General features: G+C 45.8%; 2 protein-coding genes across 6 annotated transcripts; both read right to left on the bottom strand.

Annotated features, from left to right (window-relative positions):
* Nucleotides 1-95: 95 nt before the first annotated feature.
* On the bottom strand, nt 96-27,064 carry LOC146203365 (uncharacterized). Of its 5 annotated transcripts, none has more exons than XM_084588718.1 (5): nt 26,839-27,061; nt 18,365-18,568; nt 14,355-14,453; nt 6,787-6,928; nt 96-252 (listed from the first exon to the last, which is right to left on the bottom strand). In XM_084588718.1, exons 1-4 carry the CDS (start codon nt 27,004-27,006, stop codon nt 6,857-6,859), a joined length of 543 nt encoding a protein of 180 aa, XP_084444844.1. In that variant the 5' UTR covers nt 27,007-27,061; the 3' UTR covers nt 96-252; nt 6,787-6,856. The 5 variants fall into 5 exon arrangements, with proteins under 5 accessions (XP_084444844.1, XP_084444848.1, XP_084444847.1 ...); XM_084588721.1 differs by lacking the exon at nt 96-252 and adding an exon at nt 4,615-4,633 and having other exon boundaries at nt 26,839-27,062; XM_084588720.1 differs by lacking the exon at nt 96-252 and adding an exon at nt 5,495-6,576 and having other exon boundaries at nt 26,839-27,062.
* On the bottom strand, nt 631-4,640 carry LOC146203366 (uncharacterized). The gene has a single exon (XM_084603004.1). It carries the CDS (start codon nt 4,638-4,640, stop codon nt 3,534-3,536), a length of 1,107 nt encoding a protein of 368 aa, XP_084459130.1. The 3' UTR covers nt 631-3,533.
* Nucleotides 27,065-27,770: the final 706 nt, after the last annotated feature.

Genomic DNA, 27,770 nt, shown 5'->3' with positions numbered 1-27,770 from the left:
ATCCGCCATTAGAGGAATCAACTAATTCAGATCCAGATCTTCCTGCAGCACCTATTTGTACTTACTTGTATCTCAGCTTTTTATCAATCATGGAGGGTCTGATTGCACAAAAAGCAGAAACGTGCTTTTTTTTTTTTTTTTTTATTCAAAATTGCGCGTTCGGGGACACAGAGTGCCTTCATTTTCGCCATATAGTTCGTGTGAAGCAGTGGTTCTCCAGCAAGACTCCCCAGATATTTGAGACTCCGAATTCTGAAAAATACAATAAAGGAAAAAATGTAAGGAAGAACAAATGCTAACTTAACGCTTCACTCACCATGTTACAAGAGAATGCTGTTGTCGATTCTTATTCCTTTCGACACAATTATTTTTCTAAAATATTGTTAGTATTCCAAATATTTATAATACGGTTAATAATAATTGTGCCTTATATATGAACGCTCGGGGTCCAATCTGCCGCTGCATTGTAAGGGCTATGACCTACGCTCATGTAAACCCGTCAAAGTGAAGCGCGAACTCACAGAAGCCTTTTTGATTAGAAAGAAGGGACAAAATTGTGTCAGCGATGCTTCTATTTTCCTATACCGAGTGTCCAAGCTAACTTTAGCCAAGGGTTTTAAAAAAATTTTTATACAGCTTCCAGGAATCTAGCGCATCACAGGCAATTTTTTATTTTGTAATTAATTATTACTAATTCAGATATTTCTTCTAATTTACTAAGTATTAAGTGTTGCGTTTATACAATAAATATGATTTGCAAAGTTCCAATGGAGAGCACCTTCGGAAGCCCCCATTCCAATTATTTCCGATAGGGAAAGCTTCACGTGTATTGTTTTTCCAAGCTCTAAAGAAAGCCCGCGAAATACAAAACATATCACGTGACTAACGCATTTGTGGCGCTCTCAATCGTGGTTTGAGTGAACGAAATTAGCTCGCTGAGACTTGCACCGTCACGTGGATGTCACGTGCGCCGACTGCTTGAAGCGGGTGAAGAAACCACCGAAGACATATCGGCCTGCCGCTGCGACGGGGTCATGGAGCCAAGGTTGCAGCTGATTTCGTTCACTCAAACCACGATTGAGAGCCCCAAAATCGCGGTGTACAAATGCGTTAGTCACGTGATGTTTTTTTTTTTTTAATTGCAAAATAAAAAAAAAATTGCCTGTACTGCGCCATATGGCTGGCTGCTGTATAGAAGTGGTTTCTCTGGCCAATCTCAAACGTCTCATTTTTTAACCTTTGGCTAAAGTTAGCTTGGACACCTTGTATAAGGCTATAGAAGGCTTTATGGGGAAATTGGTCTGAGCAAAGGACAGGGTACCAATTGTTATGCTGTACACGGTGTAATCATAGGACGAAGCCGTTTTACGAAGGCTTACGTTGTTTTCTGTTCGCTTCAGTTTCGGATTTTTTATTGCAGTTCATCTGTCATCTCATGCTCCATTATCAATTCAGTCATCCCTTCGGCAGTACACCACGGTCCCTTGTTGTCTGTTCAGCTGTGGTATAACGTTTTCGCAAAGAAATTATGATTCACATATGTTTTGGCTGCTTTTTTTTTTTCCTCCTGGGATTTTAGCATTTATAATGCATTTGCATGCCGCGTCGTCCTTTCATTTCCCATTCAACATGTTACCTGGACACTTTAAACTGCGTTCCATTTTGTTTTTAACTTTTAAAGAATCGCTAGTTTTTATCAGCTTTTTGTTGATGTTAAACATAGATCTCTTTTTCATGCAATAAAAGCATATCCTTCTGACGTGTGCGGGAGTCGATCGGTGGTGTGACGGTGAAACTCTTTTTGTGCGCCCTTCAATAAAATAATCAGTTGCCAGCAGCTCGTCATCCTGTCTTCCTTTTTCCTGTCCGTGTTGTTTTGCGCTAACCTATTTTGGTCTAAAATGCACTTGCGAGCCCAGCGACAAGTTTTACTTAAGTACTCTATATCATTAGGGTTAATTATTTATTTTACTTATCGTAGCTTTAGAATGCCAGAAAGGGCGATTGAAGCTGATTGAATTCGAGTCATCCGAAAAACACACCACGAATAGCATAATTATCAGTGTGGTATAGGTTCACTGCAGACGTGATTGGCACATCCCTTTAAATATCACGAGAAAGGAACTTTTACTAAGAAATGTTTACCACGAAAGCAATCAGCAACTGTGGTTGGATTCCCATGTAGCTAAATATAAGCGCTCGCATCTTCAGTTGTGTAATAAGAACTTCACCGATTTCATTAGTATGTCTTCTATGTTTTTAGTGCTTACTCCTCCTAAAGTCTGTATGATTGCTCCGCTGTTCTCGACATCAAAGACAGACGAAGGATTTATTAATATACCATGAAATAGTTGACCCCTCTTGCGTGATATGCGCTACCAGTGCTAAACTAAAGTGCACGAGACGATTAAAACCGGAACAGCGAAACGACAGTATTCGAACGGCCGACTGCTCAACTTTAGCGGATTTGATTTTACTTTGTCGGCGCAGATAAAGCTGCATGAACGTCATGGAAGATAGTCTGTATTTCTTTTCTACAGGTTTTCCCTCTGAATTTAATCCTAGCGCCAGCGGAAATAATCTGAGCGCCGACTGATATAATCAAAGCGCCATGCAATATAATTCGAGTGCCAAGTATTTAATCATAGCGCCAGCATTTTTAATCCAAGCGCCAACTCGAATAATGTCCGCGCCAACCAATTTAATCCGAGTGCCAAAGCAGTTAATGCAAGCGCCAGCGAATTTAATCCGGGTGCCAACCAATTTAATCCACATGTGGAAAATGAATGTGGTGGAGGACTCCAAAGCATGAAACATGAATTCCAGAAATAAATAGTAATTGAGATCACATTCGAGACCATGCGACGGGTAAGCGTCACATCTTCATGCACTATTTCGCTTTGTTCTTATATTTTTGCAACAACCAAGAACCATATGTGCAGCTGAAAAAAAAAAAAAAAAAAAGCGGTTTGTGACACGTCTCTTGCAGCGTTTAGCTTAGACGCATGGCAAGTGAATAAATATACCTGTCATCTTCTAATTCTTTGGTTAAGCACTGCTTATCCTGGGTTGTCTTATGCACTGAATCTGCATGCTGAAGGCAAGTGCGGTCTTCACACAACAGCCGGCTGTTTTTAGAAATTGCAACCGGTGCAGAAATGTATTTGGGTTTCTAATCATGATTTAACACCACTAGTGGAAAAGGATCAGTGTAACACAGAGTTGGTTTCGGCGTGAATACTTAGAGTAACGCTACCACGGAAAGAGAGAGCGCGCCCCTGCTTTCAGTCTGGCCGCGGCACGGTAGAGTGAATGAAACTATGTACAGCGGAGCTTACAACCGAGGCCAGGAATAGCTACTGGCTTCTCACTATGGTCACCTTAGCAGCAGTACTTAATTTGCCTAGGCGGCAATCCTAGCAGCGTAGGTTGCCAACAAACTATAAGCACGTACAAGCACAGAAGTAGCCGACTGAAATGTAATTTTATTTTCTAGGAGACATTAGGCAGGTCTAACTATAACTCAGAACGTTTTACATATCGTCTTCATGCAAAGCTGCCCGTATAAAAGAAAAGTTATGGCGGTCAAAAGCAGCACACTCTATCCTTTGTATTTGCTGCATAGAGTGTCGGGCAGCGTCGAGCAACAAACTGCGCCGATGGTCCTTTTTAGTCATTCCGAGAGGAGTGATTAGCACCAGGTCTCTCCGCTCGCTGAGGAAAGCTTTGACTTCCGACTTGAACTTCGAAAAGACTTCCTCTATAGGGTTGAAAAATGAACTGTAAGGAGGCAGCCGCTTGATCGAGTGCGTCTGACTGGCCAGGCTTGCCTGTCCCGCACGGCTGTGAGCTGGAGCATTGTCAAAAATAAAAACCGCTTCAGAACCAGGTTCTTCACTTTCGACACGGGCTGATATGTCGCTCAAAAATTCATTGAAAACGACCCAGTGAACCTCGTCTACGGCCGTCCAATGAATGACACCATTTGCGGACATGCAGGCGAGAATGTTAAGGTTTGCTCCTTTGGTGCCAGTCGTCGTCTGCACCGCAGGCTGTCCCTTCACTGCACGGCCGAAGCTCCTTGAACACCATAAGTTGTAGTTGGTCTCATCGATGTAAAACCAGCACAAGCGAGGTCCTTCACACTGCAACCATTGCGCGTATGTTTTGCGGCTGCATTTCACGTCGTCTCTGTTGCGGTCAATCGGCCTCTGAGTCATCAACTTCATAGCGTAACCGTGCGAATTCAGTAGGCGATCAATGCTACTTGTGCTGATGGCGATTCCTGGCAATTCTTCTTCCACTGCTTGCTTTATTTGCTTTAGCGTGAAAGCAGGGTTGTTATCCACAATATTCTTTAGAGCCGTTACTACCTCATTTCCGAATTTCTTCGATGTTCCGCCTTTCTTCAACGCTTCTCTGTCGCTCGCTGCAATGGATCTCGCCGTCTTTAAATTGATGCCCAGCTTGTCTGCCAATTTTTTCACATCTCCCCCACTCCTCGACACTTCGAGAATTCTGGCCCTGTCATGCTCGCAGACTTTGCTGTTCTTTCTTTTTGGTGCACCTGGAGGCTTGAACGGCGGTCCCCGTTTTCGGTGCCCGATTAGGTTGTCAGGGCACTGCTCATCAGCTTCCATGGAAGAAAATAATGCGCGTTAAGGTTCATGCAAAATTAATGAAAACACGCAGACCTGCCTATAATATACGAGTACGCACCACCACCGTCCGGCTCTACTCCGTCGTGCAAATGCAGACGACAACGCGGCACACACAACGGAGGCGCGAAGATTGCCGCCTGCTTTGAAATCTCTTGTCTTCTGCGTTTCTAGCAGTTTTTTGTTTTATGCTCTTGAGAAAACATTTCTATTTCTTGCAAAAGAAAGTACACCTATTTCTAGTAGTGAATTTACTTGTCTACGTTTTCATCCATTCTCCTAGCATAGCGCAAAAACAGACGACAATTCGGCACCGAGCCAGGCTCACACTAGCGGGAAACTTCCCGCAGCGGCGCAACGTTCATGGCGCCGCAGCGTCGCAGCTCCTCGGAAGGACGCTCACACTACGCCAGTTTTCCCGCTGCGTTTGTCGTGGAATGTAGAGGAGGCAAAAACGAGCGGAGCGAGAAAGAGTAGTCACGTGACAAGAGCGAAGGGAAAGCACGCGCTTTTCTCGTGCGCAAGTGAGCGGGCTATTCAAGCGACACCAGCGATGCTCCCGTCGCCCGCGCAGCCGCCACCGGGAGTCATTGAACTTGGACTGACGTCACGGTCTGCGCTCCGCTCCAATTGGCTACTCCGTTCTGCGGGACGGGAAAAATAGCTTCCGACCCCATCGCTCCGCGGAACGTCAAACAAGTCAGCCCGCGGGAAAAAAACCGGTTTCTGCGGGAAGCGGCGCGCGGAGAACTTCCAGCGTTGCGCGTTTTCCCGCTAGTGTGAGCGTGCCTTAAACGGAGGCGGAAAACTTGCCGTCTGCTTTGGAACTTTTTGGCATTGGCTGTGTAATGTTTGGCTGATGAAATTACATATAGCTAAATTAGATACGGTTGATTAAAACGTTTTTTAATTGTGTGATAAAATAATTGTGTTTCGTGGAAGACATTTTAATTCTGTATATATTCTGTAATCAGCAGTGCGCACATTTGTGGGATAAATTGTCCTCTTGGAATATAGAGCCAGTAAACCACAGCTCTGGGACCCTTCAGTATTTCAGTGCCGAAATTGTGCGTTTGTCATAATATAAAGTCATCCCATAAGCTAACACTTCGTTTAGTCGTCGCATGGTCTGAAATGTGATCTCAATTTCTATTTATTTCTGGAATTCATGTTTCATGCTTTGGAGCCCTCCACCACATTCATTTTTCACATGTGGATTAAATTGGTTGGCACCCGGATTAAATTCGCTGGCGCTTGTATTAATTGCGTTGGCACTCGGATTAAATTGGTTGGTGCGGACATTATTCGAGTTGGCGCTTGAATTAAATATGCTGGCGCTATGATTAAATGTTTGGCTTTCGAATTAAATTACATGGCGCTTAGATTATATCAGTCGACGCTCAGATTATTTCCGCTGGCGCTAGGATTAAATTCAGAGGGAAAACCTGTAGAAGCTGATACCGTATTTAGTGTTATAATATAGTTCAGGCTCGATTTTAAACGGTCGCCCTAAAGTGAAGGCTAAAAAAAAAACAAAGTTTCTTCAGGTGTAAGCCGACTGGACAGTAAGAACATTGAAGCTGACAGCAGCCACAGAAAGCAAGCGACACTTATTTTCCTAAAGCCTCGTGGCTAGCGTACTTCCATGAATAGTTCAACTGTGCTCATACCAAGCGCGCAGGCTGTCCGGTCACGGGGCAGGATGAAGCTCTACGAAGAGTGGAATTCCTGCGTAAAGTCTGAGCCCCACCCTGGGCTACTTCAATAGTAATGACTATGGTGCTGTCTTCTTATAGTAGTTTGTGCGGGCAGCATATGCATTTCATTTTTCCCGTTTCAATCAGCTGTGGTGTGATTTTAATTGCATTTTCTTAATTCTTCGAATCTAATCAGACCTTGGAGATTTGGGAGCAGAGTTCTGAAAAAAAAAATCTAGGTTTAGGTTTGAATAAATGCGGTTTTTTTGTGTTCATATGCTTGCGTTTCAGTTAGGCTCTCTGGATTTCATTTGACACTGATGGCATACATTGCAAAAAACAAATGGAAGGAGAACGACTCAGTACATGTTCAATGAATGTAATTTGTGCCACATCATCGCGGTTTCTATGTGACCATGCAGAATACCCACATGACTAGATAGTTTGGCTGGCGAAGAAACTCTTTGAAATAGAACTGTCCTTGTCGCTTGAGAGGCGAGGTCACTTCTTTTTCTTCAGGTAGACCAGAAGAGCATGCAGGCCGTGAAGAACCGCGCTGATTATGGAGAACACCTGCAATGTAGAACACATGGTACGGTACTATTGGATGTAACACATACAGTTGTTGCAAATGACGGCTGCTACCACACACATCAAGACACATCAAGCACAATGCATAGCCAGCTGTTCATTTCAGCTTCATGCCCATATTTACAGCTTCTCAAACTAAAGCCTTAAAAAAGCGCCATGCCGTGACGCGCCAAAAATATTCGAATCCATCTAGGCTCTCTAGCTTTCTGCAGATGGCAATCTCACTTTTTTCTCGGAGGTCGTGAAAGTTGGTGCACATATTTCTCGGTCAACATATGTTCCAGTAAAGACGGTATATGTCTTATAATAATAGGTGTGACGTCAAAAATGGACCGCCTGTCTGGAACGCCAACAGTTGAACTTGACTTGGAGACGGGCTTAGTAATATTCGCCGCGAGATCGACCTAGAGGTGGCGCCACCGTCACTCCGGTAGTGTGGATCGGCAGCCGGCGGCGCTCGCAGAAACGTATGCTGCGTAGGTCTGCTTCCGAGTTTACGGCGGGTTTGTTGGCGATGAAAACGTGTCTTCTGCAGTATTTCTGCAATATTGCAGAAAAAAAAATCCAAGGATTTCGCCAATGCAGCAGAAGAAGAGCGGATTTTAGGAAAACAAAGCACGCAACCACCAGTCTTCTAGATTTACTTTGCACGTTTCTTGGGCTGTACCGCGCTCACGCGCCTAATGCTTGGGCCTGCCTAATGACAGCTTTGTTTTCTTATCGACTTTCAAACAGTGTGCGCGTATCTCATGCGAGTGAGACCGGCGAATTTAGTGTCAAGCCCACGCAGATACCTGCAGTACTTTAGATTGAATCGAGAAAGCCTGGTTCATTATATCGTACTTGACTCAAGGATTAAGCAGGTTAAATGTAGCACTGGCAGCGCACTGCATGGCGAGTTGCTTTAGACAGTGCACATCAACTCTGTCCCAGACAACCACGCACAAGTATTCCCCAAAAATGAGATCACGCCGACACTATACAGGAAACCTCGCCGCAAAGGAAAGCTGATTGTTCACGTGTACAGCGCTGAGTGGATTGAATTTGCCGAGATGCTTTTTTGCGACCACTGTCATAGAATGTGATAGTGTATTACTCCATGCGCCACTAACTGTAAATGATTTCCTGAAAACGAGGAAAGTATAAGGGATTTCTGATGTGTGTGATGTTAATACATAACGGTAACTTAGTTGTGTAATTATTTTGTTTTGCAATGCCAATCCATTTCACCGTGTGAGAGAACTTTTACACACTTGACAGAATTTACAATAATCAGCGATTAATTTTCAGTAACGTTAAAGTGCAAGCTACGAATTACTCGCTGCGAAGACATCGTTATAAACTGCGCATGGGCACTGTCATGTTCTGGGAAGCAATTTTACTGGCTGAAAATTTTTTTTTTCACTAATTATTTAGCAGTGACTAAATCTTATGCGAAGTAAAATGTTAGGGTTGCTTCCAAAACAGATACCGGATATAAACTATTCTGAAAGAAATGGAGGTCATCTTATCATGCGACTATAAATATGTATTTATTCCAGAACTAAACACTGATATTTAAGCCCGCATGAAGCTGTTTTACTCCCCTTGTCAGAAACGACGAGTTTGCTCGGAAGACAGCACTTGGACGAAAAGGGATTATAATGATTATAATAGGCTACCAGTAAAGTACATTAATCTAGGTGTATTATGTAATATTTAGGGTAACAATTAGGTGCAGGGATTACGTTTCCCAAACATTCGAGCATTTCTCTAGAGCAAAATGTGTTCGCTAAAACTTTAACGGATGCACAGAAGCCTCCAACAAAAAAAAAAAAAAAAAAAGAAAGAAAAAGAAAAAAAGAAAAGCAAGGAAATGCATATTGGCCCGGGTTTAACGCATGAAAGCGGCATCGGCTATGACGGATGATTGCAGAGGATGGTTTTGGTGTCGTTTTATTTTTTCATTATTAACACCACATTTACCACGTGGGATTGTTTATTGTGCAGTCAAATCCCACAGCAGAGGAACGCCTTTCGAAACGGTTATGATTAAATCTCCCGTCCTCGAAATCAGCAGTCGAGCGCCCTTACCATTGAGACACCGCGACAGAGGTTTAAAAGCAAAAAAAAAAAAAAAAATACTCACACAACTCGATCGTGAATACACAAGGCATAGTAGGCCTAGAGTGGTCTGTTCAAACTGCATTTTGCTACATAAAGCAGTCTGCGGTGGCATATGTTTTAGTAACTGCGGTATTCCAAACAGAAACGGGAATATACGATTTCTGAGCGTTTGCATTGACATTTATTGATGGCAGCAACTTGTTTTGCTTTGACACGGCGGTAACGGCAGTACCACTTCGTTTGAGACATTGCATGTCAAAGGATCTCAAGCGCCGAAGACCGCGATGGATGATGTCCTTATCCAAGCATGACATGCTCGATACGGACAAGTATATATATTTTTTTTAATGAAGCGTGGTGTTATAGACTGTTCATATTTATTTTGCAAGAGGCATATAGATAAGCAAAAGCTCACAGGAACTGCGAAACAAACAAAAACACTCCTGTACACGCCGCATGCGCGCGCGTAAATCACTGCGGGCTGGTACGCGACGCGAAAACGCATCCACACTGAGTAGGTATCGCAACTGAGCCGCAATGTGGCGACTCTGCTCGATCTCGAGGCCAATATGATTCGATAAATTCATACTCAGGCACCAACCGAGACATCGCTGCAAGGAGCACGAATGCAAGGGAGACTTGCAGGCTAGTTTTCATGGGCCAGCGGCAGTGAGGAATCTGTCAAACAAGCAGTCGCAATTCTGTCGTTTCAAGTCAGTTATTTAGGACATCCCTTTGTGCGTCTCATCGCGTGCGAGTCAATGATTGCCACCAGTCACACACGCTCTCGCGAATGATCTAGTGTAGAATGAGAGAAAGAAGCTGGCTGCACAGTATGAAAGAGGCAGTTCAGTTCAGTTCAGTCGTGTCCGACTCTTCGTGACCCTATGGACCATGTCACGCCACGCTTTCCGGTCTCTCACTATCATCCTGACATCACATAACTTCATCTGCAGTGCCTCGAGGATGCCATCTAACCATCGCGTTCGCTGCCTACCCCTTCTCCGACGACCCTCAACCTTTCCCAACATCAAATCTTTCTCCAGCGATTCCTCTCTTCTCATCAGATGACCAAAGTAGCTGAGCTTTAACTTTAGAATTTGACCCTCCAATGAGCAGTCAGGGTTTATGGTCCACAATATCGACTGATTTGATTTGGTTGGCATATAATGCTGCCTTCCACGAATAAAGTCAGTTGATAGCGCTTGTGTGTGTGTGTGTCTCGCCTTTCTTGTCCTTGTCTTTGTTTGGGCAAAAAAAACCCTACATCGAGATTTTTCAACAATGTTTCCGTATTATCACTGGCTGCACAGTACACTTTTACTGCATCTTGAACCCCTTTCTTCAGGGCCTGGCAGGTGTGGTTGTTGACCTGTTATTATTCTGGTCTTTGTCCTTGTGCAATTATTTTGAGAATTGTTTCCCTGCAGATGTATTCTTTATCGAGGCCCTTTGGAATGTCTGTCCTCTTTCAAGAAAGGCGTTTCAGGATCGAAACTGATTCAGGTGCTGACTCATCACCCACCCAGCACTGCTGCTGCTTTTTATTTTCTTTATTTATGACACTGAATCACCGGTTCCAGGCTAATAAGTGCATACCGAAGGAACATTTTTTGACTCCTTCACCTACATTTTCTTCACTCTCCTCCCTCCCTAGCTTTTCTTCTTCGGAGACAAAAGAGCATTTAAACCCCTCTCAATGATGATCGCGTTGCCCAGATAAAGACAAGTCCACTTGTCGAAACGTTGGCTCAACTTGTGCACTGAGGCTCCCCCTCTACCCTAGTTCAGTGCTCTTTGCTTCCAACGCTGCATGCGCGTTAGAAGACGGCCAGCGTACGAAACTAGAAAGGACGATAGCGGCAAACATCCAAACCTCTGGCTGTGTACGTATAGCGAAGCTTGTGACTCGTGTTGTACGGCAGACAGCGCTCAGGCACTATGGATCCGAGATAGTATGGGTGCGATAACATCGACACTTGTTCCACAGGCATCAGTCTTTATACGAAAGCCTATACCAAAAGCAAGACAGCCAGGGTTGGCCGTTAAAGCTACGCTGGCATCTTGATCACGTGGCACGTCTATCGTGCTTTATGCTGGTCAGGAGCCACTCAACCATCACCGATGACTGGGGTTTTTCAAATGAGAAGCACGTACAGTTCGAAGCTCCCGACAAGCACCTGAATCAGCCGCAGTCAGCCCTTCGCGATTTTATGCTATATACGGCCAAGCTGCTTAGCAGGTAGGCTTAGAAGTTCTACATTACAGAAACGGCGACGGTTCAACGCCATAGACAAACAATAATTGAAATTTGTAACCCTGCCAAGGCCATCTACAAGCTTTGTAAATGACGCCCTAGGCTTCTTTATCCGACAGCGGAAATAAAGAACACAGCCTTGATGAAATTTTTGTTTTGTTTTGCCTGTACCACACACACACACACACACACACACACACACACACACACACACACACACACACACACACACACACACACACACACACACACACACACACACATATATATATATATATATATATATATATATATATATATATATATATATATATATATATATATATATATATATATATATATATATATATATATATATATACCGGGTGTCCCAGCTAACTTGAACCAAGGGATACAAAATGATAGATTTGAGGTAGGTCAGTGAAACCAATTGCATTCAACTGCCAGCCTCCTTGCGCACTACAGGCAATTTTTTGTTTTGCAATGACTTAATTAGGTAATTATGTTAATTTTTCTAATTTAATAAATATCGACTTTAGACCAAGCATGTGAATTGGAAACTTGTAGAGCACCTTCAGAAACCCCCATTCCATTAATTGCGATAAAGAAAGTCTCACGTGTATCTTTTTTTCCGGGCTCAAAAGAAAGCCCGCGAAATACAAATAATACCACGTGACTAGCGCATTTGTGCGCCGCGATTGTGGTGCTCTCAGTCGTGGTTTGAGCGAACGAAATTAGCGGCGGCCGTGTCTTGGCCCCGTTAAAGCGGCAGGCCGATATGCCTGCAATGGCTCCTTCGCCCGCGTCAGACAGCCGGCCCGCGTGACGATGCAAGTAGCGGCGAGAGCGGCGAGCCGACACCACGGAATTCTAACAAGGCCTGCTTCTCTCCCATCAGCGAACGTCACGACAAACGGATGAGCGATACGGTATCAGCCACTGAATCTGTGCATACAGGCTTGGGTAAAGGGGCGAGATGACATCATGTGACTCGACTAAAATTAGCGCTGCATCTTCATTTGCCGGTTCTTTATCGTCATCCGCTTGTCGTGATGTAGGCTGCTGCGGTGCGTAGGCCTGGCCAAGATCGCGGTGGCAACGGGCTAGCTCGAGCTCGCTCCAACCATCGCCAACATTTCTGCCTGCCGCTGCAACGCGACAATCAGGTCACGGCCGCAGCTGATTTCGTTCGCTCAAACCACGACTGAGAGCACCACAATCGCGGCGCTCAAATGCGCTGGTCACGTGGTATTATTTGTATTTCGCGGGCTTTCTTTTGAGCCCGGAAAAAAAGATACACGTGAGACTTTCTTTATCGCAATTAATGGAATGGGGGTTTCTGAAGGTGCTCTACAAGTTTCCAATTCACATGTTTGGTCTAAAGTCGATATTTATTAAATTAGAAAAATTAACATAATTAGCTAATTAAGTCATTGCAAAACAAAAAAATGCCTGTAGTGCGTAAGGAGGCTGGTAGTTGTATGCAACTGATTTCACTGACCTACCTCAAATATATTATTTTGTAACCCTTGGTTCAAGTTAGCTGGGACACCCGGTATATATATATATATATCTACCCGGTATCCCAGCTGACTTGAACCAAGGGTTACAAAATAATATATTTGAGATAGGTGAGCGAAACCAGTCTCATACAACTGCCAGCCTCCTTGTGCTCCGAGGCAATTTTTTGTTTTCCAGTTACTTAATTAGCTAATTACGTTATTTTTCTAACTTACTAAATATTCACCTTAGACCAAAGATGTGAATTGGAAAGTTGTAGAGCACCTTCAGAAACTCCCATTCCATTATTTGCGATAAAGAGAGTCTAATGTGTATCTTTTTTCCCAGGCTCAAAAGAAAGCCCGCGAAATACAAATAATGCCACGTGACTAGCGGATTTGAGCAACACGATTGTTGAGCTCTCGGTCGTGGTTTGAGCGAACGAAATCAGCTGCGGCCGTTACCCACCACCCACCGCAGCAGCAGGCTGAAATGTTGGCGATGGTTGGAGCGAGCTCGAGCTCGCCCGTCGCCACCGAGATCTTAGCAAGGCTTGCGCACCCCAAGAGCCTAAGTCACGACAGGCGGATGGCGATAAAGTACCAGCAAATGAAGTTTGCGATCGCGAATCTGAGTCGAGTCACACGATGTCATCTCGCCGCTTAACCCAAGCGTGTACGCGCAGATTCAGTGGCTGATACCTTATCGCTCATCCGCTTCTCGTGACTTTCGCTGATGGGAGAGAAGGTGATGAAAAGACCTTGTTAGAATGTCGGTGGTGTCGGCTCGCCGCGCTCGCTGCTAATTGCACAGTCACTTGAGCCGGCTGTCTGACGTGGGGAAGAAGCCATCACAGGCATATCGACCGGCCGCTTTAACGGGGTCAAGGAGACCCGGCCGCAGCTGATTTTGTTCATTCAAACTACGACTGAGAGCACCACAATCGTGGTGCGCGAATGGGATAGTCAAGTAGTTTTATTTGTATTTCGCGGAATTGCTTCTGAGTCCGGAAAACAAGATATACGTGATGCTTTCGTGATCGCAATTACTGGAATGGGGATTTCTGAAGGCGGTCTCCAACTTTCCAATTTACATTGTCGGTCTGAAGTCGATATTTAATAAAGTAGAAAAATTAACATAATTACCAATTAAAAAATTTTAAAAATTGCAAAACAAAAAAATTGCCTGCAGTGTGCAAGGAGGCTGGAAGTTGTATGCAACTGGTTTCACTCACCTACCTCAAATATATTATTTTGTAACCCTTGGTTCAAGTTAGCTGGGACACCCGGTATATATTTCCCTGCTCCTAGAATGCTCTCAGCGACAAGCGTCGGCATTGCGTTGAAGTGTTCGAAACTATTTTGCCCCAGAAGGAGCGCAGCGGGGTTTGCGGAGCCTCTTCCAAGCGCACACCCCTGTAAGAGCCGGGCGCCAGGCCGGGGGACGCTTGTACCCATTTTTACCGGTGGGTGTCCGGCGGCGGGTTTCGAACGAACCACCTCCCGCAGCCGAGACGGACGCCCTAACCACTAGGCCACGACTCACCCCGGCTGCAGTTGCCACGCTTTGGCTCGCCTCGAGAGCCAGCAGAGAGATGCCGCCGCTTAGGTAGAAGACGAACCCGAAGGCTTCCAGCAGGACGTACTGCGCGAGGAAAACGACAGCGGCATCAATTTTCAATCGTCATATACAGCTTGTTTAAATGCTGCAGGGATAACCCTCCTACGGCGATGAACTCCCGGTTTTCTTCAGTCACGAAATGCAAATAATAACATGCGGCCGGTTCACTGGCCAAGCGCCATGCTGCAGAGAATCCGCTTCATTGAGATATGCATAGGCGCATCTTCAAGACTCTAAGGTCATCTGCAGAGACGGTGGATCGCGCACTTTCCTCCTCGTTGTCTTGTCAAACTCGATCCTCTCCTTTTGTCAATTTTATTATCCTTTCCGCTAGCAACCAAGGCCGCCTGCGATGCGAAGGAAGGCGACTCAATATATATTATTTTTGGTCTGACGATCGAAGAAACGGGCTCCAGGTTCTGCAAAAGGAGGGCGATGACTGCGCTGCAGTCGTCACAGCAGTTGATGAGTGCACCCTTCTGGGAGCGCTCCGCACTTAAGCCCCTCAGACTTGGCTGTGATGTGCGTATCATTACCCCAATCGGAACTGGTTACGTATAGGCTGCAGGGTAAAGACCTCCCCCGCTGATCGTCTATGTCAGCTTTGACCTCGCTATACGTACCACAAATTTCCATCTCCATTGGTTATCAGATAGTCCCCCTTCGGCTATGTTTTATGTTTTTTGGAATTCATTTGCTGTCCAAATAGGCCACTGGTTATCTGTTCTTTGCGTTAAATATGCTGTCCAAGTTTATTTTAAAGCGACTGAGTTAGAAGCCCTGTTCTCGACAAGACACAGCGTCGGCGATGTTATCGAAAAAGTATGAGCATAGTGCTCTGGCGGGGAGCAACTTGTAGGTGACACGGCCGGGCACTGACCGGGATTCAAAAGTTCCGGGGGGTTCGATTCCCATCTTTCCCTCCTATCTCAAAGGAAAAGCCCGAGTTGGAAGTTCATCTACGTCATGATGATGTGGTGCCGTGACGTCACCAATCACGCTTACCCTCGATTTTTCGCTCACAGCGCCGAAGTCAGATTTTCTGGTGAACGGGGGATATTTAGATTATTGCGTTGAAACGCAACTATATACACATCTATGTGGAATTAAACTGCAGACAAACTACCGGTGAAGGCGCGCGAATTTTGTAGATAAAAGCATAGGTATTCACCTAAATGTGTTACAATCATCTTCGTGTAGACGTGACGATAACAACCCCTCATCCAATTCTGTGAACTCAAGGTGTTGAACGTTCTCTTTTTTTTTTTTTCTTCCTTGCAACATTCATTGCCTGCATGGAAATAATGTCTCACGCCTAATTAAGAATTTGTTTTCTTTTGAAAATTAGTCCTCCTTAAGGCGTTGCGGCCGCTTGTACTCTTTGGCTTTTCGCGGAGGCCATTCAAGTAGCAGTGCAGCTGATGCAAACGCAACAAGAAATCAATCGGGCCATTCAGAATGATCGCCTTTAACGCGTTACGGTTAGAGTCCTCGTTCTCCGGAAAATACGACGTCGGCGTTGTGAGTGAGAGGGCATGTCTCTGGCAGGTGGCTGGTTAGTAAAGTGCTTTAACGTCCCAAAGCGACTCAGGCTATGGAGAGCTGCTGTAGTGGAGGGCTCCGGAAATGTCGACCACCTGGGGTTCTTTAACGTGCACTGACATCGCCAGCACACGGACGCCTTGCTTTTCGCCTCTACTGAAAATAAGTCGCCGCGGCTGGGATTCGATCCCGCGTGGGTGCAGCAGTCGAGCGCACTAACCACTGCATCCCTGCGGCGAGGCATCTGGCAGATGGTAGTTGGCAGACGGAATGGCCGGCCGCTGATTGGTCATAGCGTTGTGTGACGTCACGCGACCAAGTGAATGGCCAATATGGCAGGGACTACAACGTGGATTTGTCAATTCAGATGGGACAGCGAGGAAAATCGAACCTTCCAGAACGCTTGCATTTCGAGTCAGGCATGCTAGCCTTAGGCTACGCAGGTATGTACAGTGTCGTCCACTTCTAGCTATAGCACGGTCACTGCTTTCAGAGTGCCATTGCATCCGACACAGCCATGCAATAAAGCCAAGTGGTAGGTAATGCAAAGTTCGGGTCCCTTTGTGCATGTATCGCTTTGCTTCGATATGCGTCCGAGTGCGGCGAAATGTGGCTTTGAAAGCAGTGACCATGTTATAGCTGGAAGTGGATGACCCTGTACATGTACATTCGTGCGGTTTGGTAAAGTGGGACTTTATATCTACACCGGGTTGTCCTTCACATAACGAGATATCTTACGGCTGTAAGCTCAAGAGAGTACTTGTGAGATATTGGCTCAAATTAAGGGTTGTGATTAAGCCAGGTGCAAAGTAGATGAGCCCGAGTGATGTGACAAGAGCTGTTAACACTACCGCGTCATATCCTTAAAGGTGGAGCTTAAGTGCCCCAGCCACTTTTCAACGTAGTCGCGATAGTACCTTAATAGTCCAAACATGCTACAAGAATGATGTAGACGGCGTCGACACCTAACTGACAGGTTTTCGCGAAATAAATGAAAAGTCAGTTTTAGCAAAAATGACCTTCCTAGTATAATCTGATCTTTTTTTTTTTTTTTTTTTTAGTAAGCTTTGCGTGAATTTGTGTCGTTATCTCTTGGGAGTGGGTATATAGGGCTGCGGGCTTAGGATATACGTCGAGTTCGCAACTTGGCACCGCTTGATTCTCTAGCTAGGCTCTATACTCCCCGTACTCTAAATTAGTTAATCCCTGCCCCTCTACACGCTCGCATCACCGAGAGGAGAAGCCACACGCCAGCATTCCTACTGTACGAAAGTGAGAGAGTATGACTTATAAAAAAAAAAAAAAAAAAAAAAACTGATTACAAAAAGCGTCTACCCTATTACTCGCGAACAAAAAAGATGTCAACGTGGTCAGAATTCTGACCAGTTTGCGAACTGCCGCTTAAAATCCCTGGACCCTGACCTGAAGCTCCGGCTTCCACCTGGCCTACCCCGATGTGAAGAAACTTTGCTGTGCCGCCTGTGGGTTGGTGTAGCGTTTACAAACTCTTATTCTTTTGTGATAGGTATGGCAAATAGCCCTGCATGCACCAACTGCGGGTGCGACGAGACTATAGGCCACATTCTTTGTGAGTGCCCCATGTACAGCGAGGAAAGACAATGCCTATACCGTACGCTGGAGCGTCTAGATGGACGCCCACTAACTGAAATTAAGATCCTAGGTCCCTGGCCACGGCGATCGTCTGCGGTGAAGGCCTCCCAGACACTGCTCCGTTTTATGAAAAGCACAGGACTGATCGAAAGGCTATGATTTTTTTTTTATGTTACGTGTAATGACTGTGACGTGATGTGATGTGACATGTCTGTGATGTAACTGTACTGTCTCTGTATCTCTCTCTCAGCCACAGCTTTTATACCCATCTACCCCTCTCCCCCAGAGCAGGGTAGCAAACCAGTTCCTTTACCGGTTAACCTCCCTGCCTTTCCTCCTCATCTTCCTCCTCCTCCCGTCAACGTGCTAAACATTACATGGTAACTAATACATATCAAGCTTACTGCATGGCACAAAAACCTTGGATGCACTGTTGCAATGAAATTTTATTTGATAACATAGCTAGTATTTATTTATCTAAACGGCAACATTCTGTGGCCATAGAGCATGTACCCCGATAAGACTTGCTTTTTATGGGAGCAATAAACGACAAAATGGGAAATGAAACAGTGGGGAACTAGTGAGATGATTCACGCTTGGCCAGTAACCTAAAAAAGCCTGGTTGTAGGTTACTTGGCGGGACATGGTAAGGAACAAATCCGCGGAAACGACAGGACTATGTTGTCTCCTTGTTTCTGTCCTGCGGTTTCCGTGGTGTTGCTCTTTGGTCAGTAGACAAGCGCAAAAAGCTATGTAGTGCGTACACCCTGCAAAAAACTTACGAAAAACGTGCTGGTCACGTTGATTCCTGTGTTGGACAGCAGCGCAGAGGCGAGCACTAGTAGCGACACGAACCAGTAGAGGAAGGACACGAAGATGACGTAGATGATGCTAGGCTCAGGCTCCACACGTACGACGAGTTTGGACAGCTGGTACACGTAGACACGACTACTGTACGCTAGGGCGAACGTCAGTATGCCCGTCACCTGCAAAGGGCCGGAGAACGCAGCGAGAAATAAGGATGAACACACCCTGACGCCTGGAGAGGGTGCTGGCAGCTATTCGTCAGGTCTCCGGGCTTACGCCGCGCAGCAGGTATTTTCCTAAATGAAGAATTTTATTTTCAGTAAACAATTATGAAACAGCTGCTTAGTACGCATACTCAAGTGCCGCCAAGGCGGCTTTATCGCACTACTGGTGATCGCCGGACATGTTCGTATGCGTTCATTTTAAATTATCGCAATAAAGCGGGCTCAAGAAAAATAAACTCATGTCCTGTCTGCTCTGTTCGTGCCCCGTCTGATCCCTTCACCTCACCGTGCACGCTGCTTCAAAAATTGCACTGACATTGAGGGGAAATCAGCAAGGATTCTGCGCGCTTTGCTTACGAGACACAAAAAGAACACAAAAGCTGCTCACTTGCCGTAAGCAGATCATTCTGCCGCGGATATACCAGAGCGTAGAGTGAAAGGTGCTGAAAGCATTATCACATTATTTAATGCCGAACGAAAGCCATTGGATCCGTTTATCCTTCGGCTTATTGCAAACACTGTTTTCTATTTTTTTTTTAACAAACGGTCCTTACGTAACTCTGCACTGCAGTAAATAACAAAAAAAAAATCAAGAACAGGCATACTCGTATAAAATAAATTCATGGAAATTTGCACAAAGTATTTTCGTACTGCCCGCAATTTCTTCTCCCTACCAACTCCACCATTTTATGAGTCACCAAGCAAAAGCATCTTTTTCAATGAACGACTTTTAAAATATTAGGCAGTGTACACATAAAAGGCACCCTCGGGACAGATTCCCCCTCAAACTTCGCGGACTACGCGGACTAAAGGCTGATTCAAGAGCAGCCGTGCCGAATCGCAATGTCAGCCCTCGGTTTGGTCCATATATTGAGAAAGACGGGCTTCGTACACCGCCGGGAAGGATGACCAGGGGAAGGCCGGTTAGCAAAAAAATTGCCACAATGGTCGATCTTCGTCTAAATGTACCGGAACTCCGTTTGGTACTCGGTGGGCATCTATCGCTCACGTGACGTCTAGCTGAAAGCTCTTGGGGCGAATAGGTTGTTTATTTCAGAAAACATGGCACCTTACGAGGCCGTCATAATAACTATACAGGCTGCATAATCGGAGACAGTTCCACTTGCAACGTGGGGCAGCCTCCTTTGAACCGAGGTGAGTAGGCTAAGCCCATGACCGAGTGAGTCCCACCACTCTGACGCGCATAAGTGGTCGTTTCGCTCTGTTCGCCCTCCTATTAAGCTTCAAGCTCGCAGTGTTGCGGCTCTCCAAGCGTTCCGAAAGAAACATCGCGCGACAAACCGCTGAGCTCTGATGTAGCTATCTTCCCCAGCAAACTCTACGTCAGCTGAATGGGCGCATGACTGAGACCTCGCACCCGAGGACTCATTCGTGCATTCAAGGGCGGCTCCACATTTTTCCTCCTATTTTTACACTATCAATTCGGGGAAATATCTAAAATGGAAAGGCGAAGGAAGTAGTGAATACAAAGTTAGACTGGTGTCAACTTTATGGTTTATGAGTAGCCTTTCCCTGATGCGTATTCCAGGCGGAAAAATAGCGACAGTTAAGCAGGTGTTTCTAGAGAAAACAAGGAAGAGGGGGGTGGCAGCTGATACAGTTTTCCTGTATCAGCTCTGTAGAGCAAAGGAGCTGATGCTTCAGGCCATCGCTTAATGGCACGAAGAGTTTGGAAAGGCATAAAGGTGCATAAATGTACGGAACTAACGCGATGCCTATTCGAGGTCTCAGCCTTGCGTTCACTTCCTTCTTTTTCTGTTCAATGGTATCTCACTTTACCTATAAATAAAACAGGTATTCATATCCTCCGCAATCAGTTTATTTCTTACCCTCATGCATATCGAACCGCATCGATCATCATCACAAAGTGAGCATCGAAAACATCAAACCAGAAGAAGCCCAACCATTTGTGCTCCGCACTACAGGAGAGTAGAACCACATTCCCGCAGATGTTGTGAATATTAACGATAACTGCCTGCTTTTGCTCTGCTTTATTTACACAATTTATACCCAGGTTTTCTCTAGCGCTGTATATATTGAGCTATTTTTTCCCTTCATTTATCACGCGTCTTTTCCTTGTTCTTCACTCCCCCTCTGCAATGCCCTGAAGGGTGAAATGAATGAGAGTGAAGCGAAATGCCTTTCAGTGTCCTTCCACTTCGGAATATCCGTACGGAAGACCTCTGCAGTTTGCCCGCACGTTCACGCAGATACCGATCTCCCCAACGGTGCGGCGGCTCGTGCGGCGCTACAACCGTCCCACGACGCAGATGGCCGCTGCGTGACAGTGACTCATGTTTTGACGCCTCGCCGAGGGCGAACGTGTTTTCCCAGCCACGAAAGTGTGTCGAAGTGTCGTCACTGGCGCCGTGTCCGCGTACTCCACGGGTACTCGCCGCGAAGGTAGCGGAACAGAGTGGCTCCTGGCCATCACTACGTTAGTAAAACTCCTTTACCAACGTAGTGCATTTTCTGGATGTAACATGCCCTCCTTACTAATTGGAGCGAGGAAAAAGCGAAAAGTATGCATTACTCTGGGTGCGTACTTCTATATTTATTATGCTTACCGGAAGCTATGTTGAAGCTCGGCAGACGGGCCGAAGGAACACACTTTAGAGCTCTGACTCCGTCACACGTTATTTTCGACGCCATCCCCACCGCGCCCTATGGAGAATGCGGTAGCCTCCACTCAACACTTTTGAGCTCTCTAAGCTTCGGGCACACGCTCAATTTGTGTTGCAAGAGGGTGGAAAACTCGGCAATTTAGTATGGGTTCATACAAGATGAGCGTTTGTGTCGTTTTTTTTTCCTTCTTCATAACGCCAGTTTTTGCTTGCTGCCTTTGTCGACCATTTTGTGCAAAATTATCCACTGTATGAATGAAGTGTGCGGAAATAGTTTGCGCGTTTTCAGTATCTGCCTACTCTGCGCCTTGTATGCGAGCCATTCAGACGGTGTGAAAGTGCGCAGCGAGAGGAAATTAAACGGTTTACGTTGACGGTATCGTTGCCGAAAAACATGCATTTGCCTCCCAAACAACGCTCATGTGAGTGAACCGCTTGAAGCAGCCTGGTATTTTCCTGCTTATATGCAAAGTCTGCTTTTTTTTTTCGCTTCTTTTTCTGCACCTTTTTCAAGACAAAATCAGTAAGCATCGGAGAAGTGCTCTAGTCTTCTAGCGAGCATGTAGACAAGGGTCTTGCGTTCGCCTAGGCTTAACGAAGAAAAATTCCTGGCCGATATGGTGTTCAGTAGCATACTCATGATTTTGGCGCACCTTTTTATTTACGGGGCAACTGGGAGGTATTATAAGGTGATGTTATGCACACGTTTATTCTCATTCGTGGGCACAGGGATTCTCATTCAAGCTTCAGGATGGGTGGCAAAAATTTTCAATTAAAGTTTGTTCCTGCGCTCCAAGCAACTAGTTAAAGCTGTCGTGGGAAACCAATGTGGTGCATTCTTTCTTAAATATTTATGCGGCAAATGCGGAATATTGTAAGATAATCTTATAAAAATATGCGTCGTACAATTTTGCTTCCGAAGTTTTTCCTGCCCCCCCCCCCCCCCCTCCCCATAGCACAAATCAGTTACACTTCCATAAAGAGTGGATAGGGCGTGTTTTTGAAAAGTAATGGCTAAAAATTAGAAGCCTGCCGGGGGAAGATCTGCAGATATGCTGATTTTTTAGTAATGAAGTCAAACAATGCGTGAAAAATTGACGCTCAAAAACTCTTTCCCAGAAAATATCAAACCTTTCACGGTATGACTAAGGCACATATTCCTCCGATCCTGATTCATTGTCGTTAATTGGCAAGATCCCAATATCCATGCGTGTTTTCTGCGGTTTGTACCTTTGCGTGCCACATGCGACGTACGCTGGCCAATTCTTTTTTTTCTTCTTTTTTTTTTATAGCCACATTAAACCGGCTCGTCGGTGACAGATGCGAATGTCTGTCGAGTGTCGTCTGTTGTGTGCCTTGCCAGCTTCAAAAGTGTTGCATCGTCGAGAGCAAACGTCACTACGTTATGTCACGCTAATAAATGTCTTGGTATGTGATGTTAGGCTATAGTTTGACGCGGTACGTTACGATATGGTTCGGTATTGTATAGCAGGATATGGGGGTTTAACCCTCCACATGTTCGAAAAACTGCAACACACACACGCAGACGCGCACACACGCACGCACGCGGAGAACGCAATGTTCGTTCACCGCCCCCGTTTCTATACGATCGGTTTTTCAAAACTTTTCCAAACATGCATCAAGTAGTCTGCAAGAAGACGTTGCTAGATTGTACTTGCCTCGAAGCTGCACGTTGGCTGTGACAGCCACCGAAGCGGAATTGTACCGCATGGAGCTTGTCGTTATGCACAGCACGCGGCGTTTATTGGCCCTCCGAAGGTTGTTTCCTTTCGGCTACTGCGGCGGGTGCATGCACCGTAAGACTGTCGCTTTTTATTTTATTATTATTATTATTATTTTTACTGATTGACAGAGTCGGGGCTGCGTTGTCAATGTTGGGAAGATGTTCAAAGAATCGGGCGGGCCTCCATTTCGCCCTCTAAATGCCCAACAGAGAAGAGCTGATTGTTCTAATGACAGGCGGCAAAAAGCCCGCGCCGGTCACTGCGCAATCTGTCTCGCACGCCGAATACGAGGCTCTAGACATTGAAAAGGCTTTGCAATGAATTAAAGGACGCCCCTCACGGAATGACGCCCTTTGCGTATTCGCTGCGTATTTTGCTTTCATTTCTCTTACGTCATGCGAGCTCACGTGCTCTCCATCGGTCATTAATTCCTCCGCAGTAGTCGCAATCTCTCGTCTTATATATTCCCTTACAATTGTCTTCAAACCTAGCGTGTCGCGTAACTTACGTAATCACATTGCCCCTTTCTCGAGTTAAACCGCTCACTTCGCTTTTTCTTGTTCTGTGTATTCACTACAGTAACGCAAAGATTCAGGGGCTACCGCTTTATTCATCCGCGACCACTGACGCAAATAAGACCTCGGTTGCTAAGCGTGTTCCGTGAAATGCAATTGCCACTTCAACTCCAGTGATCGTTATCATGCTTCGCTCTTTGGTTGCTTGTGTGCGTGTTCGTGTGTGTGATGCATTACCTAGTGCCTGCACTGCCCCAGGGTCACATTAGAAAAAGAAATGAAGGATAAAACGTAAGCGCTTACGGGCTCGATTCTCACGAAGGTCATTTCATATGAGCATCGCTGTGGCCTCAGCGCAGCTATTAATTGCAAGGAAATATGCGTTGACAACTGCGTGGCAGAAGAAAACGCAAAAGATGCGTGTGTAAGGTAATACAGTGTGAGAGACTCTCCCTCGAAAATTATTCCAGCTTTGATCAGCTGTGAAATTCCTTTGCGAAAGACACTGTAGCAGCGCAAAGAACACAAATACAGCAAAAAAAAAAAAATATATATATATATATATATATATATATATATATATATATATATATATATATATATATATATATATATATATATATATATATATCTTGACAGAAAGAGCGTGTACTACACCAACTGAGTTAATTGCGTCTATTTTTATTATTGCGATTTTTTTTCTTTTGCGATGTTCTAATTCTGACATGCGCCGGCGTATAACGGATTGTGTTACCCGGAATAAACACAGTTGATAGTAGACGCTCTTTCTGTCGCTCTTCTTTCCTGTGTTTGTCCGCTTTGCGCCGTTCCAAGTAGCCCAAGTTCTTCTGCGAAAGAGACGATGTTTAATTTCTGTGTAATGTGTAACTATAGGAACCTAGACCTGCATGGCAAGTAGCTAGTATAAATGGTTTTCTCCTTGTCAATACCTTTTTGTTTAGGACATACTGCTGACTGCTTTTTTTCAGAGGCGCGTACAGCAAACGTCCAGAGAATAGTGACAACTATAGGCCTCGCAAATTATATTCCAGAGTTAAGCCATCAAACTATGGACCCTCGTTTTGCACTATGGACCTCTCATTGCATGATTTCCGATTGATATGTTCAGGCTCATACGTTGACCGGAACATTTCGATGCTTCCTTCAGCCTGCATTTCTTAAGAGTCGTGACGTAGTAAATTCATGGACAAAGTTTGCGGAATGCGGGCTTGCCAAAACAAAAACAAATATTTACTTCTGCGTGGTCAGGCAAACCAGGTCAATGAAGAGGCATGCAAGCCCAACGAGACATGTGTGAGCTATCCTCATGAACAAAAATGACAACTGTAGTTAGGCAACATAGGAATAAAACTTCCGTGAATCCGCAGCCTGTAAACCTTTGTCCATGACTGCCCATTCTATTCCCTCTCCACGCTATCTCAGTGGAGTTCGTTAGACTACTGAGTCACTAAACCCGGTTTTGAACCCACTCGATTTCAGAAATTATTGCTATTGGCGCGCATATTATGAAACGCATACATTTTTTTTTTTTTATGTAGAGTTTAAGGACCCTACTCGGGCTATGAAGGACGGCGTAGTGGAGGGCTTCAGATATTTCGACCACCTGGGGTTCTTTAACGTGCACTGACGTCGCACAGCACACGGGCGCCTGGCTTTCCGTCGCCATCGAAATGCAGCAGCAACCTCATGTAACAGACCAATGTAGGTGCGTTTCATAATGTGCATGGCAGTCACAATGATTTCTTAAGCCATTATCGGAGAACAGGATCTCTACTGTGATTAAAGTTATTACATGACCCAATTACGGAATGTAAATCACAGACGTTCATACACCCCTACGATGGAATCCCACTATGCGCCACTGATGCACCAAATTCTATGCGTGATTCAACGCTTGCATGTATCTCGCCCATCGTGGTGGCCAAACAGCTACGGCATTTGACTGCGCAGCCAGATTTTGCGAATGCGGACCTCTGCGGCCGCATTTCAGTGGAGGTGGAATGTAAAAACACTTGTGCGATGAGATTTCAGTGAATGCTAAATAACCCCACGGAGTATTATTTTTGTACGCTTCTTCCTGCGCTCTCAAACACAGTTCGCATCAGAGAATGGAGCGTTGCTTCGGCCAGTAAAAATCTCCTAACCGTACGCTAAGTCAGAAACACTCAGCGCGCGCGGTGTTGCAAGCATGTGCGGAAACAAGATGGAGGTTACACCGGGCACATTGTCATGCTTGATATATCAAGCGCGGAATCTTGTATCAAGTCAGTTTTTTTTTTTTTTTTTTTTTTTTTTTTTTTTGTCCTGGGCAATGTATTTTTAGCGACGGTCACGGTCAGCTCAGTGCTCATGCCTCTCGACATTCCTCGCCGTTTCATTTACAGCGGTTATCTAAAGCACCGCTTGAGAAGCACGGGTGCATCAGTCGTGTTTTGTTGTCTATAATTGCGCGTAAGTGGCTGAGGCTCCGCGACACACGGCGTTAAAATGTCGGTTCTTTGCATTACGGGAACTAAATGTTTTCAAGCTTATAGCTTGTTTCAGGTGCTTTTCTTTACGAACTTATAGACTCATGGCACATACGCAATGAATCTGGAAGAAAACCTGCACAATGTAGCAACGCTCAATACAGAACAGAGAAACTTCCCGCAGCAGGTCAAGCTTGTAATTCTACTTATGCGAAATTCGTTGTTTTTCTACACTAATTAATTGGCCACACTGCACTGGACAGTGTAACAGTCTCGTTCCAGCAGGACACAGGCCACATTTAAATACTGTCATAGACCATTTAAATATGTCTAATTCACCAATATAGGTTACTTAAGAATGGTGGATTCAGCTAAACATTGGGAAAGGCCGGGCTACGTCCCCAAAGAGAAAGTTGTGGCTTCGTCGCGCCACCTTGGGACAGATATTCCAAGCGCTGCAGAGAGAGAAGCGACGGAGAGGGAAGCGGTAGCTCGATATATCGATTCCTACCCCGCACACCCCCGCGTGCCCTCGAGCGTTGCCTCGAGGCCGTCGTCTCGAGCAACACGTAGCGGCGGCGTGAAGTAGGTGCACGGCGCGTGCTTTCCGTCTGACGTCCGCTAAGGAAGGATGAACGAATGCTGATGAGGAATGGATCGCCTAAGCGGCCGTAACATCTGCGGATTAAACTCTCCGATGAGCACTGCGCTTATCCCATCTAAAATACGGCCACCGCGATGCCGGGGGGCGCGGTCAGGAGCGCCTTTTTCGGAGTGTCCTGCTGGCCGCCCCATCGGCAGAGGAGCTGCTATACAAGGATCTGTACTTGCGATTTCGGCGACGGTCAGCACTCCGCTCGGGGAATTGAGGAACGACAAGGAGAGCGCGAACGAGAAAGATGGCAGTTCGTCGTCGGTGCCGGCGAACCAAACGTCAAGCCTGGGCAGCCCCATGACACCCTGTCCCGCCGCACGGCGTCTGGGCCGGCTCTGCGGCATGCGCCGGCGCTGCCGCTTCTTCCGGGCGCGGGGGGCGTCTGCTTGCCTTCACAACGCGCCCACGCGAATGTCGTAAGCATCCGCCCGCGGGCTTGTTTTCTTAACGCGCTACCGCCGCCGAGCTTATCGCGCTCCCCCAGGCGCGAAGATATTTTCGTTCGTGCATTCCCGAGCGAGTCCTTCGGCCGAGCAGCGGGATGTCGATATTGTAGCTTGTGAACTGCTGATTGGCTCAGTAATTAATTCCTCGCCGATAAAGAACGAGTCCCGGTGCCACGGAAGCTAGTCGCCTATTGCCGTTCGAACGGACGTCAGATTGTGGGCGGCGGATATATGGAGCGGCAGCATAAGGAATTCGCCGCTCTTCCGGGTGATGAGGGGCGAGGAATGCGAGGTCGCCCAGCGCCAGAGGTCTTGTTCAGTAAAACAGAAGAGAAACAGATCATATCTCACTTTTTAACGACTCCGTACCGTCGACAGCGAATCAAACGCGAAAGCTTGTCATTGGACCCTGCTGCGGGCGAAGCACAACAATCAGGTGGCAAAAGCATGCTAGCCAAGATACTTTGTTGGCCGAGTTGGTAAACATCCATTGTTAAGAATAACTGCCTGGGGGGCGAGTTGGTGCATGATGGAATTGAACGGCGGCGCAACACGGAAACGGACACAGACAAGAAGGGGACACCACATGCGCACACTACCAACTATTTATTAAACGGAAAGGTGGCATATTTATACGTCCATCTCAAGCATCACACTCATCG

The sequence above is a fragment of the Amblyomma maculatum genome, chromosome 1, assembly GCF_055883805.1.
Source record: "Amblyomma maculatum isolate TAMU_Amacu chromosome 1, ASM5588380v1, whole genome shotgun sequence".
NCBI lineage: Eukaryota > Metazoa > Arthropoda > Arachnida > Ixodida > Ixodidae > Amblyomma > Amblyomma maculatum.
This window is presented reverse-complemented; position numbering and strand designations above follow the sequence as displayed.

Coding starts and splice junctions, on each gene's coding strand:
- LOC146203366 (XM_084603004.1), bottom strand. CDS start 4,640: ATGGAAGCTGATGAGCAGTGCCCTGACAACCTAATCGGGCACCGAAAA.
- LOC146203365 (XM_084588717.1), bottom strand. CDS start 27,006: ATGCCGCAGAGCCGGCCCAGACGCCGTGCGGCGGGACAGGGTGTCATG. Junction 18,569..26,838: donor TGCTGACCGTCGCCGAAATC/GCAAGTACAGAT, acceptor GGCCCTTTGCAG/GTGACGGGCATACTGACGTT. Junction 14,454..18,364: donor ACGTGACCAGCACGTTTTTC/GTAAGTTTTTTG, acceptor TTCCTCGCGCAG/TACGTCCTGCTGGAAGCCTT.